The sequence below is a fragment of the Podarcis pityusensis genome (genome assembly GCF_964106645.2).
Source record: "Podarcis pityusensis genome assembly, chromosome: 13".
Classification (NCBI taxonomy): domain Eukaryota; kingdom Metazoa; phylum Chordata; class Lepidosauria; order Squamata; family Lacertidae; genus Podarcis; species Podarcis pityusensis.
Genome location: NC_138038.1, coordinates 16,918,076 through 16,933,303, shown reverse-complemented (window position 1 = coordinate 16,933,303; position 15,228 = coordinate 16,918,076). Strand labels below are relative to the sequence as shown.

At 49.1% G+C, this 15,228-nt stretch overlaps 1 protein-coding gene across 2 annotated transcripts in view; it reads right to left on the bottom strand.

Moving 5' to 3' along the window:
* Positions 1-3,027: 3,027 nt before the first annotated feature.
* Positions 3,028-15,228, bottom strand: part of SYT3 (synaptotagmin 3) — a 54,863-nt gene continuing 42,662 nt past the window's right edge. For both annotated transcript variants that reach the window (XM_080976834.1, XM_080976835.1), the window contains 5 exons: positions 11,015-11,135; positions 10,080-10,251; positions 8,579-8,708; positions 8,092-8,212; positions 3,028-4,875 (listed from right to left, as the gene is read on the bottom strand). In XM_080976834.1, coding sequence (XP_080832960.1) covers positions 8,126-8,212; positions 8,579-8,708; positions 10,080-10,251; positions 11,015-11,135 — 510 coding nt within the window. In that variant the 3' untranslated portion in view covers positions 3,028-4,875; positions 8,092-8,125. The remainder of the gene's footprint in view (positions 4,876-8,091; positions 8,213-8,578; positions 8,709-10,079; positions 10,252-11,014; positions 11,136-15,228) is intronic.

The following is a 15,228-nucleotide window of genomic DNA, read 5'->3' as shown; positions in this document are numbered from 1 at the left end:
TACTTGAGGGGTTTTTTAAAAAAACTTCTTTGGATACTTGAGGTTTCAGCTGATGTTGCACATCTGTCCCTGAGCTTTTCTTTGCATTCACCAGACCTAGAAACCAGAGGAACTTTTGTTCCCTGCAGAGGAAGGCCAAGGCATTTAGGCTGCTGATTCTGCAGTCCTGCACCTGCACCTGCAACTACTTAGCCTGCCCCATTTCTCTTCGGCAGGCTCCAGACCGCTGCACTTTAAATAAAGATAACCAGCTGCAGCAGCAGCACATCTCTCCTGCTCATAGCTGTGACGGATTCTGCAACTTGGGCGCTCCACTGGGCAAGAATGATGAATAGTGGGTTTCTATTCTTTTTCACGTAAGCAGTGCTTGTGTTTTAGTACAAAAGGAAGAGCCTGCTTGCAGATGCAGGGTCCAATGGACCCTACTCTGCCATAGAGAACCCCAGATCCTTGCTCCAGTCTTTTCCCTTCTTGCTGATTTAAGTACATTCAGACTCTACCCACTGGGATCAGAGAAGTATTGATCTGTTGGTCTAGTGGGATCTCCAGCTCCTTTGCTAGCCCAGCTTCCTGAGCCCCTTGTCCTTGGAACAAGACAAGGTCAAGAACTGAACTACCTTACAACTGTTTTATTTATATCTGACCCGAAGAGTCCTTACTGAGCCCGACTCCTTAACATTGCAACGCAGGCAGGGTCAGGCACCATTTACAAGGCCAGCTTTTGTAAGTTAAACCCCAAGAGGGGGCTGGTAGCGGAGGGACAGAGATCTTCCTCCACCAAACCTGCTGTACTTTTGTGCCGAGCATTTTGCCTGTTTACATACCTGAAAGTAATTCTCTTGCTTCCTATGGCTACAGTTGCTGCATAATTAAGCAAGTCCTTAAATAGGCAGCAACTGTAAAAGCCCTTGTTGCTTAGCGGCCTGGGGGATGGGGTGACCTGTGGCCCCCTTCACCTGTTGACAGCATACAGTATTTTTTGCTCTATAAGACTCACTTTTTCCCTCCTAAAAAGTAAGGGGAAATGTGTGTGCGTCTTATGGAACGAATGCAGGCTGCACAGCTATCACAGAAGCCAGAACAGCAAGAGGGATTGCTGCTTTCACTGCGCAGCGATCCCTCTTGCTGTTCTGCCTTCTGAGATTCAGAATATTTTTTTTCTTGTTTTCCTCCTCCAAAAACTAGGTGTGTCTTGTGGTCTGGTGCATCTTATAGAGCGAAAAATACGGTATCTCTTGCCGCTGCTGCTGGACTGCCTAGGTCTGCTGGAAGTTGGCAGTCCAAAAACACCTGGAGGTATAGGTTTCCCATTCCTGATTAATGGAATTTTAGAAGTTGGCTGTGTGCAGCAGGCTAGCAGGTTGGGGATGCCAGAACCTTTCTCCCCAATGTCTAGTTTTCTATCTGGAGGCATTCTTGACATAAAGCTTAATGGTACAGCCCCCCCCCTTCCAAATGTGGTCTTCCTGAGAAGCGGGAACGGTGTTCTCAGTGGTCTTTGACCTGGCCCTTTTTACCGGGTTTGTCTGAGATCCTGCAATGTAAAAAGGTAAAGGTAAAGGTACCCCTGCCCAAAGGCCAGTCTTGACAGACTCTAGGGTTGTGCGCCCATCTCACTCAAGAGGCAGGGGGCCAGCGCCGTCTGCAGACACTTCCGGGTCACGTGGCCAGCATGACAAGCTGCATCTGGCGAGCCAGCGCAGCACACGGAACGCCGTTTACCTTCCCGCTAGTAAGCGGTCCCTATTTATCTACTTGCACCCGGGGGAGCTTTTGAACTGCTAGGTTGGCAGGCGCTGGGACCGAGCAACGGGAGCGCACCCCACCGCGGGTATTCGAACCGCCGACCTGACGATCGGCAAGTCCTAGGCGCTGAGGTTTTACCCACAGCGCCACCCGCATCCCTGCAATGTACTTCTCCCCAAATTCAGCCACCCTTGGGAGCTGCATTTCTGTCTACATTCTTGGCTGGGACTTGGGTACAACTATTAGCCAGGATAACACATGCTCACCCCAAAACACAGACGCAAACTGGCAGGACAAGATCTCCTCTTCCTGTCTTGAAGGCCTTGGCTACATAAAGTCTGGTTCTTGTGTGGCTGGCTGAGGGATTTCATACAGACCAGCTGATGCATTTTTTTAAAATAAAGAAAACAAGTGTGTATTGAAAAGTCAGAGCAACTGTGCTAGATGCGTGCTAGATTTCGCAATCTGCAACATGATCATTCTATATAGCCAGAGATGGGGCACCTGTGGAACTCCAGATGTTGTATTCAGATTTCTGTCGGTTGCTTAGTCATGGGTGGGAGTTGTAATCTCAACAACAGCTGGAGGGGGCTGGTTCCCCATCGCTACAGTGTCAGGCTCTAAACCCCCACCCCACACCCAGTGGTGTAGCGTGGGCTGCCAGCACCCAGGGACATGTGGAAGGGGGGCTAGGAGGAAAATGGGTGGAGTACGCATGCACATTCAATTGCCTTACGGCATCTGTGTCACCCAGGAGATCGCAGCTGCAGAGATAAGAAGAGTTGTTCTGTTGTCTGGAAGAGATCACTTCCTGGTTCGCATGGAGAAGCTGTTTTCCAGGAGCCCAGCAAGAGAACCACGCAGCTTTATTGAGGCAACACAGGGTGTTGAAATTTTGTCCCCCTAACAATTCTGTGCTCTGGACAACTGCCCCTGTACCCCCCCTATGCTACGCCACTGCCCACCCCACACCAAGCTTAAGATGCCAGAGTTGTCTGCAGTGCCGGTCAGTCACCAGGTTTGCTGGTAGAATGGATTTATATGGAAATGACTAGGACAGTGTTTCTTGGGTTGCTTTTGGGCTACAGTTCCCATCATCCCTGGCCACTGGTTCTGCTTGCTAGGGATGATGGGAGTTGTAGTCCATCAACAGCTGGCGACTGAAGTTTGGGAAACACTGGACTTAGGAGAATGTTTCCGAGAGAGACAAGCCCAAAACTATTTGGAATCCACAAACCCAGCTTCAGCCCTCCACTGCTTCAATCTCATTGGTCTTAAAGATGGTGTTTTTATCCAGTTTTATTGATGTCACGGTTTTGTTTTGTTTTAGCAGCAGCTTCAAGTTCCAAACCTATTGCAGAGAGAGAACACCTTCCGGCCCCCTCCCCTCCCCCACTCGTGCTGGGCATGTTGGTACCCAAGCAATTGGGGGGGAGGTATATGGCTTCTCCAAAAAAAAGGGGGACAGAGGTTTAGGAAGCAGGGCTGTTTTTCCCGTTTTGTTCCCCTCCCCACGTTCATTTCACACACTTTTTATATTATTAAAATAAATAAATAACCCAAAAAAACAACCCAACCATAAACAGGACAGAATCTCAATAAACGAGAGGACGGACAAAGACAAAATGACGAATGGACGTGCGTTTTGGGTGGGTGGGGGCATAGAAGGAGGGCAAGGGTGGGGGAAACAGAACACCTTTTGACATTCCAAAGAAGAAGAAATTCCGGGGGGGGGGGGAGGAGAGAAGCAGGGAGAAAGAGCGACACGAGCAGGACTTTTATAAGACAAAACTAGGACACCTGGGTTCTCTGAACAGGCACTCCCCCAGCTTAAATCTGGGAACCAGCCCGCCTACCCAAACTGGGCGGGAGGCAACCATGCAAGCTACAGAAGAACTAAATTAACAAAGTTTGGGGAAGGAGGGGGGAAGAGAGACACTGTTACCCCCATACACTTACACACACACGCACACGAACAGTCCAGAATCAGTTGACTACGCTGGGAGTTCAGGGAGGCCCCAATCCAGTTTAAAGGAGGAGCAAAACATGGGCTCCAAACTTTGTCCATCGTGGAGCCTTTTGTGGAGACTACAGACCACCTTCTAACCGTGCTGAGAAATGCCGCGCGGCCATTTTCAGCGTGGGTGGGCACAGTCGGACACGACTGGCAGTGCCCCCCTTAACCCTCTCTTTGCCAGTTGCCCCTCTGGGCAGAGTAGCGAGGGCAGGAAAGCCCCAACATCTCCCCCTGCCCCACATGCAGACTGGAGCAAAGGGTCCAGCGTGCATTCTCGCAAAATGGGAGGACCTTTTCCCTCTCTGCCCCCCATCTAGGCAGCAGAAGGAACCACTCCCTGTTCTCTTACCTCATCCAAGAGGCCTATTGTGACGAGAGAAAGCAAAGAATAGAGAGGGAGCCCAGAATATTCCCTCCAACCCACCACACAAAAAAACATCCACATTCCCCAGCAGAGGGTAAACAGTCACTTTGTCCAAAATTCACAGCTAGGAAGAGAGCGAGATCCCATACTTGGGAGTGGGGAGGGAGAGGGGAGAAGGTTAAATCTGGGAACCTGTCAAAAAATGTCCCTCCTGCCCTTCATGGAGTCTCTGTTGCTTTTGCTGTCAAAACTCCCAACAGAGCAGTTGCCTGGCCCACAGGTGTGTTTCGTGAAGGGGGCACCGGTTGGATTCCTGCCTGCCATGCAACTTGTTGAAAAGGTACGGGACTTCCGCCGGAAAACAAAAAGGTGGCGCGCCCGATCTCTCCAGCCTGACCCTTCTTAGCAAAGACTCCCAAAACATGCATGTCACTGGCTGCCACCTCCCCTCCCTCCCCGATGTAAAAAGGACGAGGGGGAAAAGGGGAATGTCTTTCCGCTCTAGACGCCCAGCACGCACAATTCCTGCCCCACATGGGAAAATGCTCCTTGGTGGCTGCCTTTATGGCTTTGGAAAAAAATAAATAAGATGCAACAGGCAGCGGTTTCCTGGGGGATCGAAGAAGGGCAGTATCTCACACCCCACCATATCAGGCGCCCCCCCCCTTTGCTGACAGTTCCTGTGGGGTGGGGTCGGAGGAAACAACAGTCCAGAAAGTTCTGAGGCTGAGCGCACATCACTGGAACCCTAAAGAAAGGAAAGGAAAATTGATGTTGGTTTCTTTGCTGCTCCTTCTTCTCCCCCTGCACGCCACCCACCCCGGCCCATTCCCAAAATGTCAGGTTTTGTGTTGAGAATGTTTGAGATCACCATGTTTTGGCCCTGGAAGGCACAGCAGCCGCAAGGTACCAGCATACATTTTAGTCTAAGTTGGGCATAATGGGAGAGAGACAAAAGAGGAGGTACCTTTTAAACAGCAGCATTTGGGAAAGGATGGAACTGGGAGTTGGCTGGTAGGGATGGGAGCCCGTGGCCCTCCAGGTGCCGTTGGACTACAACTCCCATCATCCACTGGCCATGCCAGCTGGGGATGATGGGCATTGGAGTACAACAACATGCAAGAGGGCCAGAGACTCCCCATCCCTGCTCTGAACAGTGATATTACTTCTCTAATCACTGGAATTTGTATACTGCTTTAATTGTGTTTTCAGTGTGGTTTAGTTTAGTGTTGTGTGTGTGGGTTAGAAACAGGTTGCTACAGTGGTACCTTGGTACTCAAATGCCTTGGCTTCCGAACAAATCAGCTCCCGAACACTGCAAACCTGGAAGTGAGTGTTCTGGTTTACGAACGTTTTTCAGAAGCCAAAAGTCCGACACAGCTTCTGATTGGGTGCAGGAAGCTCCTGCAGCCAATCGGAAGCCACGCCTTGGTTTTTGAACCATTCCGGGAGTCGAACAGAATCCGGGAACAGATTAAGTTTAAGAACCAAGGTACCACTGTATTATTGATGGCATCTGTCTTCTCAAAAGACAGTGAAATGTGCCTCCGAGGGTGAAGTCAAACTGTTGGAGAATCACAGCACCAGCTGTGGCTGCAGAGACCGGTATGGCTGATGGTATGGCTGAGAAGTGTACAAGAACCAGCATATTTACACATCCTCTGTCTATCTCTCAGCGCAGGTAATCCACCAGGGTTGTGCTGGAGTTGTTGGCATCTGTCTGTCTCAAGGGAAATGGGAGTGTGCCTCTGGGAGTCAAGTCAAACCGCTGAGTTAACAGCACCCAAAATCACACCCCCCCCCGGGCACAAGCCTGGGCAGGGTGTATGGAAGTCCTGGGTTGCCCAGACAACAAGTTCCCCCCTTGCCCTGGCCTCCCCAATGTGGTCCAAAGGAAAGCAGAGCAAAACGTTTGGCACCAGGAGTTGCCAGAAGGTGCCATGCCACCCACTTAGGGACTCCACTCTGGATTTGTGTAGGGTTTAGTCCTTAGTGGTTGGCATAGAAAGGGGGGTGGGGATCCTACAAATCCCATATAAATATAATCCACAATATAATAAAATGAAAAGACCATCCAACCAGATCCCTTGGCGTTTTAGGTAAAGGTAAAGGGACCATTAGGTCCAGTCGTGGCCGACTCTGGGGTTGCGGCGATCATCTCACTTTACTAGCCGAGGGAGCCGGCGTACAGCTTCCGGGTCATGTGGCCAGCATGACTAAGCCGCTTCTGGCGAACCAGAGCAGTGCACGGAAATGCCGTTTACCTTCCCGCCGGAGCTGTACCTATTTATCTACTTGCACTTTGACATGCTTTCGAACTGCTAGGTTGGCAGGAGCAGGGACTGAGCAATGGGAGCTCACCCCGTCACGGGGATTTGAACTGCTGACCTTCTGATTGGCAAGTCCTAGGCTCTGTGGTTTAACCCACAGTGCCACCCGCGTCCTGATTGTGGTATTTTGTTTCTTAAAACCAAATGCCTTCCTTACTGTAAATAAACTAGAGCTTTCTTAAGTTACCCAGGCATGTTCCCAGTTACGATAGACAAAAGGCGGGGATTGAAAGCATTAGTACAGCAACGTGATCTTGAAAAACCCACGGTAAGCAAGGGGACAGGATTCTTGGATGGGCCCTGCTACTGCAGGGGTGCCAAATTTGCATTCCAAAATGAAAACCTCATTTATCAAATGGGCAGCTTGTGAGGTGACAAATTAAGACCTCTGTGTATGTTTTTTTTTAATAAAAAATAAATAAAACCTAAGTGGGGCAAAGTGTTACTGCAGGTGGAGCAATGCATTCAATAGACCTACCTTGGCCACAGGCCTGTTTTGACCTGCTCAAAGTGGGGAGGGAAGGGGCTTCAGAGGAGCTGTAAAAGAGCTGCCTTTGACTCCCTCAGGTGGTCAAAGGGGGGAACCGCAAGCAAGCTGAGTGACCAAGGTACTGGTATTATTATTATTATTATTATTATTATTATTATTATTATTACAGTCATACCTTGGTTTTCAAACAGCTTAGTTCTCGAACGTTTTGGCTCCCAAATGCCACAACTGTTCCGGTTTGCAAACTACTTTTGGAAACCGAATATCCGAAGGGGCTCACGCCGCTTCCGATTGGCTGCAGGAGCTTCCTGCAGCCAATCAGAAGCTGCGCTTTGGTTTTGGAATTTGAGTGGACTTCTGGAATGGATTCTGTCTGACTTCCGAGGTACGACTGTATTATTAACATCACCATCACTATCATTATTATCATTATTATTTATTGAATTTATATACAGTGGTGCCTCGCAAGACGAAAAGAATCCGTTCCGCGAGTCTCTTCGTCTTGCGGGTTTTTTCGTCTTGCGAAGCAAGCCCATTAGCGGTTTAGCGGATAAGCGCTACAGTATTAGCGGCTTAGCGGATCAGCTGATAAGCGGCTTAGCGATCAGCTGTTAAGCGGCTTAACGATCAGCTGTTAAGCGGCTTAACGATCAGCTGATAAGCGGCTTAACGATCAGCTGATAAGCGGCTTAGCGATCAGCTGTTAAGCGGCTTAGCCGATCAGCTGATAAGCGGTTTAGCGGCTTGGGAAAAAGGGGGGGGGAGGAAAAAACCCCGCAGGAACTCGCAAGACATTTTCGTCTTGCGAAGCAAGCACATAGGAAATTCGTTTTGCGAAGCACCTCCAAAACGGAAAACCCTTTCGTCTAGCGGGTTTTCCGTCTTGCGAGGCATTCGTCTTGCGGGGCACCACTGTACCACCCTATACCCAGAGGTCTCAGGGCGGTTCACAGAACAAAATCAAAATATAAAACCACAAAATATAGAATCAAAATAAAAACATTTCAGTGGTTTTTTTTTGCCCCTTAAAAAAAAAAAGTAACCAGGGAAGCATCTCCAAATTGCACTAAAGTTATGCCTTGTGGGTACATTTCTCTCTCCCCCAGCCCCTGCTGCTGTGCCCCCTTCTGCCATAGGTACTCACAGTCCCTGGTGGCAAAGGGCTGGTGGTGGTTGCCTTAGTCCGACTGAACGCTTTCTACTACGATGCTCGGTTTGTCCCGCGCTGGAGGATTCTTGTTGATGTAGCTGTTCAAAGTCTTCTCCTGAAGAAGGGGAGAGGAGGAAATGTTCAAAGGAGCAAACGGGATGCTCTCAGCTCCCACCATGATCCAAAATCCCACTGACGGCATTTTGAAGTCACCAGCCTTGCCCTCTAACCACTGGATGCTACTCCTTTGCCTGCTTTTCCCAGAGAGGACCGGGGCGTCCTTGCTCCCCCGTTGTGACCCAGCAGAACACACCCCTGGCTTTTCAACGCCACGCCCCCACTTCCTCTAAGCCAGTGTTTCCCAAACTTAGATTTCCGGCTGTTTTTGTACTACAACTCCCATCATCCCTAGCTAGCAGGACTAGTTGGTCAGGGATGATGGGAATTGTGGTTCCCGCTTTCACCGCAATGCGAGACTCACCTCCACTAGCTGGTGCCAGTGCTCGATGGGTTTGCGTGGGTTTGCCAGCATCTCGGCCCAGTGGTCCCTCCCGGGTGCGTCTGCGTCGCTGCCCACTCTGCACATCCCGATGACCTCGTTGTGCCCAATGCTGTGGAATAACAGAATCATAAGGGTTGCAGAAGGGGCCACAAGGGTCATCTAGTCCAACCCCCTGCAATGTGGGGGATCTTTTGCCCAACGTGGAGCTCAAACCCACGACCTTGAGATGAAGAGTCTCTCGTGTTCTACCAACTGAGAGAAGAGGATGAGCAACGAACAGGGTGGGGAAGGGGGCATGATGCGACTTCAGCATTGCGGCGTGTGTGTTATAAATCAGTTTAACTTATTTACATTGGGCTGTAACCAAGGCTGGTCCTGCTCAGAGTACACCGATCAAAATAACTGAATCTATGTCAAGTCCATTAGCGTCAATGGGCTTCCTCTGGGTAGAACTAGCATTGCAATCTTGGGACTGGGGATGGAGAAAGACTATTAAGGCCATTAAAAAAAAAAAGCTTGCTATGCCCCTTCCCCACTTAATAGTTTAAGATGGGGGTGAGGAACTCCTCCAGATGTTTCCGGACTTCCCATCATCCCTGACCACTGGCCAGTCTGGCTGGGGCTGATGAGAGCTGCAAGTTCCCCGTCTCTGCGGTAAGAAATGGTTGTGGCTGTGGGCAGCAGGCTGGCGACACAAGGAAAGCTTGCTTTGTGCAAACGAGCCAGACTCTCGTCTCTGATTCAGCACTGCAAGGCTCCTATGCAGAAATAACATCGAAGCAGCACTTAAAAAACAATACCTGCTACACTAACATTTTCCTTTCAAGGTCAAGGAGAAGAGGATGGAACCAAGGCATCCGGGCTCCCAGACTCCCATTCTGTGCTCTGCTTCCCATCCCTCGAGAGAAGCGAGACATCCTAGCACTCAGCCCCCTCCCCTCATTTAAAAGCCCCCACTTGCCTTGCAGAGAACTCAGCTCTTGGCTCCCATTTTTGCACAGTCAAAGCAGGAATTCCAGCATTTTGCACTGCCTTTCCCGAGAAGCGTGGGGGCCCTCCCTTGAACCCCCTGCATCTTGCCATTCACTAGACACCAGATTCCTCCCAGGAGAACCTGGTCTGGATTTTCCACACCCCTTTTGGAAGAAGCAGGAATCTCAGCTCTTCCTCTAGCTTGCGCTGCCTTTTCCAGAGAAGCCGGACGTCTTCCCTTGCTGCCTCTTGCACCGCACATCATGCCATTCACTGTCCTAGGAAAACTGGGTCTCTGCCTCCACGTGTGGTCCTGGTTCCTAGTGTCCCCTTTGCCAGACCCCACACATCCCTTTGGTCAGAGCTAAGAATCCCAGAGTTGCCTTATTTTGGCAGGTTAGCAAAGAAACACAATGGGAATCACCACTGCCCAGAAGAGACTCATCTGCTGAATGGAGAAAGGAGGGACTTCGGGGCAGAGTGCGCACCTGTGTGCGTTGTGCCTCACCAGTCATAATCCATGACCGCCAGGGTGATGCTGACATGCTCCATGCTGTCTTGGGGGATGTCAAAGACGAGGGCCTCGTTGTAACTGGGGTTGAGCGTGTTCTTCTTGATGGACGTCTTGCGCTTCTTCAGCCGCCTCCCTTCGCACATGAGGGATGCCTTGACGTAAGGATCTGGAGAGAGGAGGCTGACGGAATTATGGGGGAAGCAGACCAGGCCCGGTCCATGCTGCCTACATGCCACCGTTCTCCCCACCCCTGCTTTGGGATGCCGCCATCTTGACAGCGGTTCCAGTCCCAAGATATGCTTGGTCTTTTGCGGTTTCTGGGCAGTCCCAGGAAGTGCTCCCCAGTCCCATCAGAGATGACCTCTAGCGATTGGGGAACAGCGCCTGCCAATTGTTTTTGCTCCAATGCTTGGATGCCCGAGATGGGATGTGACACTTGGGTGAGGGTCAGTGGGCACAACCTCGTCCGACTCCATACAACTGTGATTTCCGGGAGAGAGAAGGGGGACTTCAGTACACCTGAAGGAGCGTCTCCACCCCCGTTGTTCAGCCCGGACACTGAGGTCCAGTTCCGAGGGACTTCTGGCAGTTCCCTCTCTGCAAGAAGTGAGGTTACAGGGAACCAGACAGAGGGCCTTCTCGGCAGTGTCATCTGATGTCAAGGAAATAAGCAACTATCTGACTTTTAGAAGACATCTGAAGGCAGCCCTGTTTAGGGAAGTTTTTAATGTTTAATGTTTTATTGTGTTTTTAATATTCTGTTAGGAGCCACCCAGAATGGCTGGGGAAACCCAACCAGATGGGCAGGGTATTATTATTATTATTATTATTATTATTATTATTATTATTAACGCTGATTGCTGAAAACCTCACCAGCCCTGTAGCCCTGCTACAGCCCTTCTTCCCCCACGGCTGCCCTGCCGGCTCACCAGAAAATCCAGTCAGATCCATGGCTTTGAGGTTGGTGGCCTTGATGATGGTGACCGTGAGGCGCCCAGCGGTGGGCAAGTAACAGAGAGAGAAATTCAGCTCCCCTAAATCTGCTTTTTCCTGTGAGATGGGAGAAGATGAAGAAGAAAACAACGTGGTCAGTTAAAGTATCTGGGGGAGAAGGAAATCCCAGCACAGAGGAGGCCGCCTTGCTGGAATCTGGCAGCATCAGTCAATACGGTGGCTGAGAGGTATGATATACAGTCATAGCTCAGCAATCAAACGGAATCCAGTCCAGAAGTCTGTTCGACTTCCAAAACATTCGGAAACCAAGGCGCAGCTTCCGATTGGCTGCAGGAAGCTCCTGAAGCCAATCAGAACCCGCGGAAGCTGCATCGGGTGTTCGGGTTCCAAAGAACTTTCGCAAACCGGAACACTCAATTTCGGGTTTGCGGCGTTTGGGAGCCAAAACGTTCGACTCACAAGGCATTTGACTTCCGAGGTACGACTGTATAATATAAAATAATGGGTTAGTCGTACTCAGAGTAGACCAATTCAGCGATTTCTATAGGCTTACTCTGAGTAAAACCTAGTTGGCTACAACCCAATATTTTAATATTGTATTTTATCGTTGTGAGCAGCCCAGAGGAACCATGTTATTAGGCATCCAGTAAAAATGTTGAATAATGAAGAGTAAAGGCTTTCAGATGGAACCTCCAGTGGCATAACAGGTTAAGTGTATCTGGTTGTTAACCTGAAGGCTGGTGGTTTGAGCTTGCCCAGGGACAGCTGTGGGCAGGATTCCGGCATTGCATGGGGTTGGACTAGATGACCCCTGGGGTCCCTTCCAACTCTACAATTCTGTGACCTGGTCCAAAGTTGCGCTGTTGTGTATGTGTGTCACGTGCTCCTTAAAACCAGGCCCGGTCAATGGTCTGGCTGCAGCATTGCACAGTTGTGCACCATTCAACGATATAACAAAATTTCACATCGGAAACTAACATAACCCCCCTCATATACCCAATTAATTGTATCCATAATACATTGCCCATCTGATATAAGCCACACATGGCAAGCCCCAAATCAGAGCATGTTGTAGGCTTTGTTTCAAACTGCTCTAATCTGTGTTATATCCAATTTATTCAGAATATTAATTATTACTGTAATGAATCTGTTGTCACCAATGCATTCCCTCAAGCGGCCCCTTTTCCTCATGCTGTCAATGGGCATTTGTTTACTTGTACTTGGATTATCCAATCTCTCAAATATATACATATATAAATACATATATGCTACTTAGCATCTTCCCTAAAATGCAAGAAGAACAAGCTTGGCACATTTATTCTCCTTCTGCAAAAAGGTAGTCGAGGAAAATCTGTGCAGCCACACAATCCTCAGGAGAGACATACACAAGGAACCAGTGGCGTAGCGTGGGGGGTGCAGGGGGGCCCGGCCGCACCGGCCGCAACATCTGGGGGTTAGGGTTAGGGGGCGCAAATCCACGGGTTAGGGGGCGCAAATTACTTGCCTTGCCCCGGGTGCTGACAACCCACGCTACGCCACTGCAAGGAACCCACCATATTTCATAATAATGTTGGAATCAACTGGATTTTGCCAAATTTCACATTACAAGTTACAACCTTATGGATACAAACCTGATGGAATATTGCTGGTTTTCTTTAAAAGCTTAAACAGCCTTAACACGTGTGTGTATTTGGAAGGGAATGTTGCTTCAGAAATCTAACCAACGTTTGCATTAGGAAAAGCACCATGGAAAACAAAATCTCAGAACAAAGAATTTCAGTGTTCCAAAGATGGGCTGGGGAGGAAATATTATTAATTTCATTTCCTTTGAAGCAGAAAAGGCGAGAGTATCAGCACAAAGGCATACCGTAATTTTCTGGGTATAAGACTATGGTTTTTTACTGAAAAATTAGGTTTAAAATAGAGGGTTGTCTTATACATGGGTAGTACCTAGGGGTGACGTGGGATTGGTTGAGGCCACAAGCCGGAGATGGTCTGCAGCATGTTATTGGTGTCTGCGGCAAGGGGTGGTGTTGATTGGGTGTTAGCGTTGGCCAGGCAGGTGAGTGATTTTCTGGGTCACCCTCCCCCCAAAAAGCTCATCAACTCTGGGCAATCTCTCCCCATTTTCTTAATTTTTCGTCCCCAAAATAGCAGGGCGTCTTATACACAGAAAAGTACGGTATTTCCCAGTGTAGTTGGAATTCAAATACCAACATGGATCTTGGAATTCTGCTGGGCTGAACAGATATCGTGGACTCTGCTTATGTCAATTTCTATCCCAGGTTATTATCACCTGGGGAAAGCGTTTTAAAAGCAGCTGCGGTGCACAAATGAGAGAGAGAGGGAGAGAGAGAGAGAGAGAGAGAGAAATCAGAAGGCTGGGAGCAGATCATCTTTCATAAGTTGAAAGATCTGTGTACCAAGACCACAAAGAGCGCAGGTGAAATTGACAAGATGGTAGACAGCTAATGCCAATTCCACATCCGCAGGCAAGATGATTTGCTGCTGCTCTTTGCGACCTTCTTGTTCGGGGATGGGGGATGCTAACACACACAAACACAGATTCTTTTCAGATACTCAGTGGGTGACCAACACATGGAGTATCTGTGAGTATCACACACCAGGGTTGGAACAGAAATATATGTTTGTGCGTGTACATGCATGTGCGTGTATTAAACACACACACACACATACACTGGCTCTGAGTACGGAGGGCCTAGTGAGTCATTGCATAATTAGCGCTGAATTTTCAAGGATCAGCTGCCGTGTTTGATGGAGTGCATATATATACACACATATGTTCAGAAACTCTGCAGATATTTGAGACCTTGTCCCCAGGGTGGCTGTTCTTTCCCAAGAAGGAAGAGCGCAGCAACATGGTGAGAAGGAAAAGGCCTCCTCTGATCAGTGGCCCCTTAGGCCTACTTTTCACTGAGGTGGCAAGTTGTATCATCGTCATCATCAATTTATGAGTTTCCTCCTACACCATCGTCTGGGTTCTATTACAACACACTAGAAAAGGCAGCTTCCAGCGAACATCTCAGAGAGAAGACTAGGCAAGGACCCTTCTCCCCAAAATCCAGGGTTTTTTTGCGGGGAGGGAGGAGAGAGAATATTCTCATACAGAGAAGGACACACTCATCCAAGTCCCCACCCCAGCAATGCTTCAGGGGAAATCTAGTCTTTAATATTCCTCACGAGCCAGAATCTTGTTGACAGTGCTCCTTGGAGCCTAACTTTCCTGCTGAGGCTGGTTATCTAAAACCCACTTATGCATTCAGTCTAAATATTGCATCCATATAGAAAATTACATGTCTGGGACAGTAGGATTTTGACCTGTCTTCTCGGCATCCAGCTTACTCTGAGCATGACCTGCAAAAAACATGCTGTGCGTGAATTGCTCCTGATCAGGATACTCCATTCCAACCCCATTTCCATATTGTTGTGGGTTTCCCCTCTTGGCATTTTCTCTGAAGATTTGTTTTGTATTTCTGAAAACACTGGGTTTTCTCCAGACTTGCCGATATCTCTCCTCTTGTATATTGGTGGTGCAATTTTGCCTACATAAAGATGTCAGGGGCCACATTAGGTTTCTGGTCCTGAGGTTCCCCACCCTGGTGCTACATTGGGCTGGTTCATCTCTTGGTCATGAGGTGCACATGTGGAATTAAGTCCTCATGGATGATTTGCCACGGAACGTTTCCCTCGGTGTCCGCCAGCACGTTTTGGCAAAGATGGTACATCTGTTTGGCAGTTAGAGCAGCAGTTCCCAATTGGTGGTCTGCCAGGGGGGCGGGCGGAGGCCTGTGGCCCCATTCACATAACAAAAACTACCATAGAGATTTCAAAATTTTCAAAAGTAGTGGGGTCCATGGCTAGGGTTTTGAAAAACGGGATCCACAATACAGTGGTACCTCGGGTTCCAGATGCTTCAGGTTACAGACGCTTCAGGTTACAGAGTCTGCTAACCCAGAAACAATACCTCGGATTAAGAACTTTACCTCAGGATGAGAACAGAAATCGCACGATGGCACGGCGGCAGCCAGAGGCCCCATTAGCTAAAGTGGTACCTCAGGTTAAGAACAGTTTCAGGTTAAGAACGAACCCCCAGAACAAATTACCGTATTTTTCGCTCTGTAAGACGCACCAGACCACAAGACGCACCTAGTTTTTGGAGGAGGAAAAC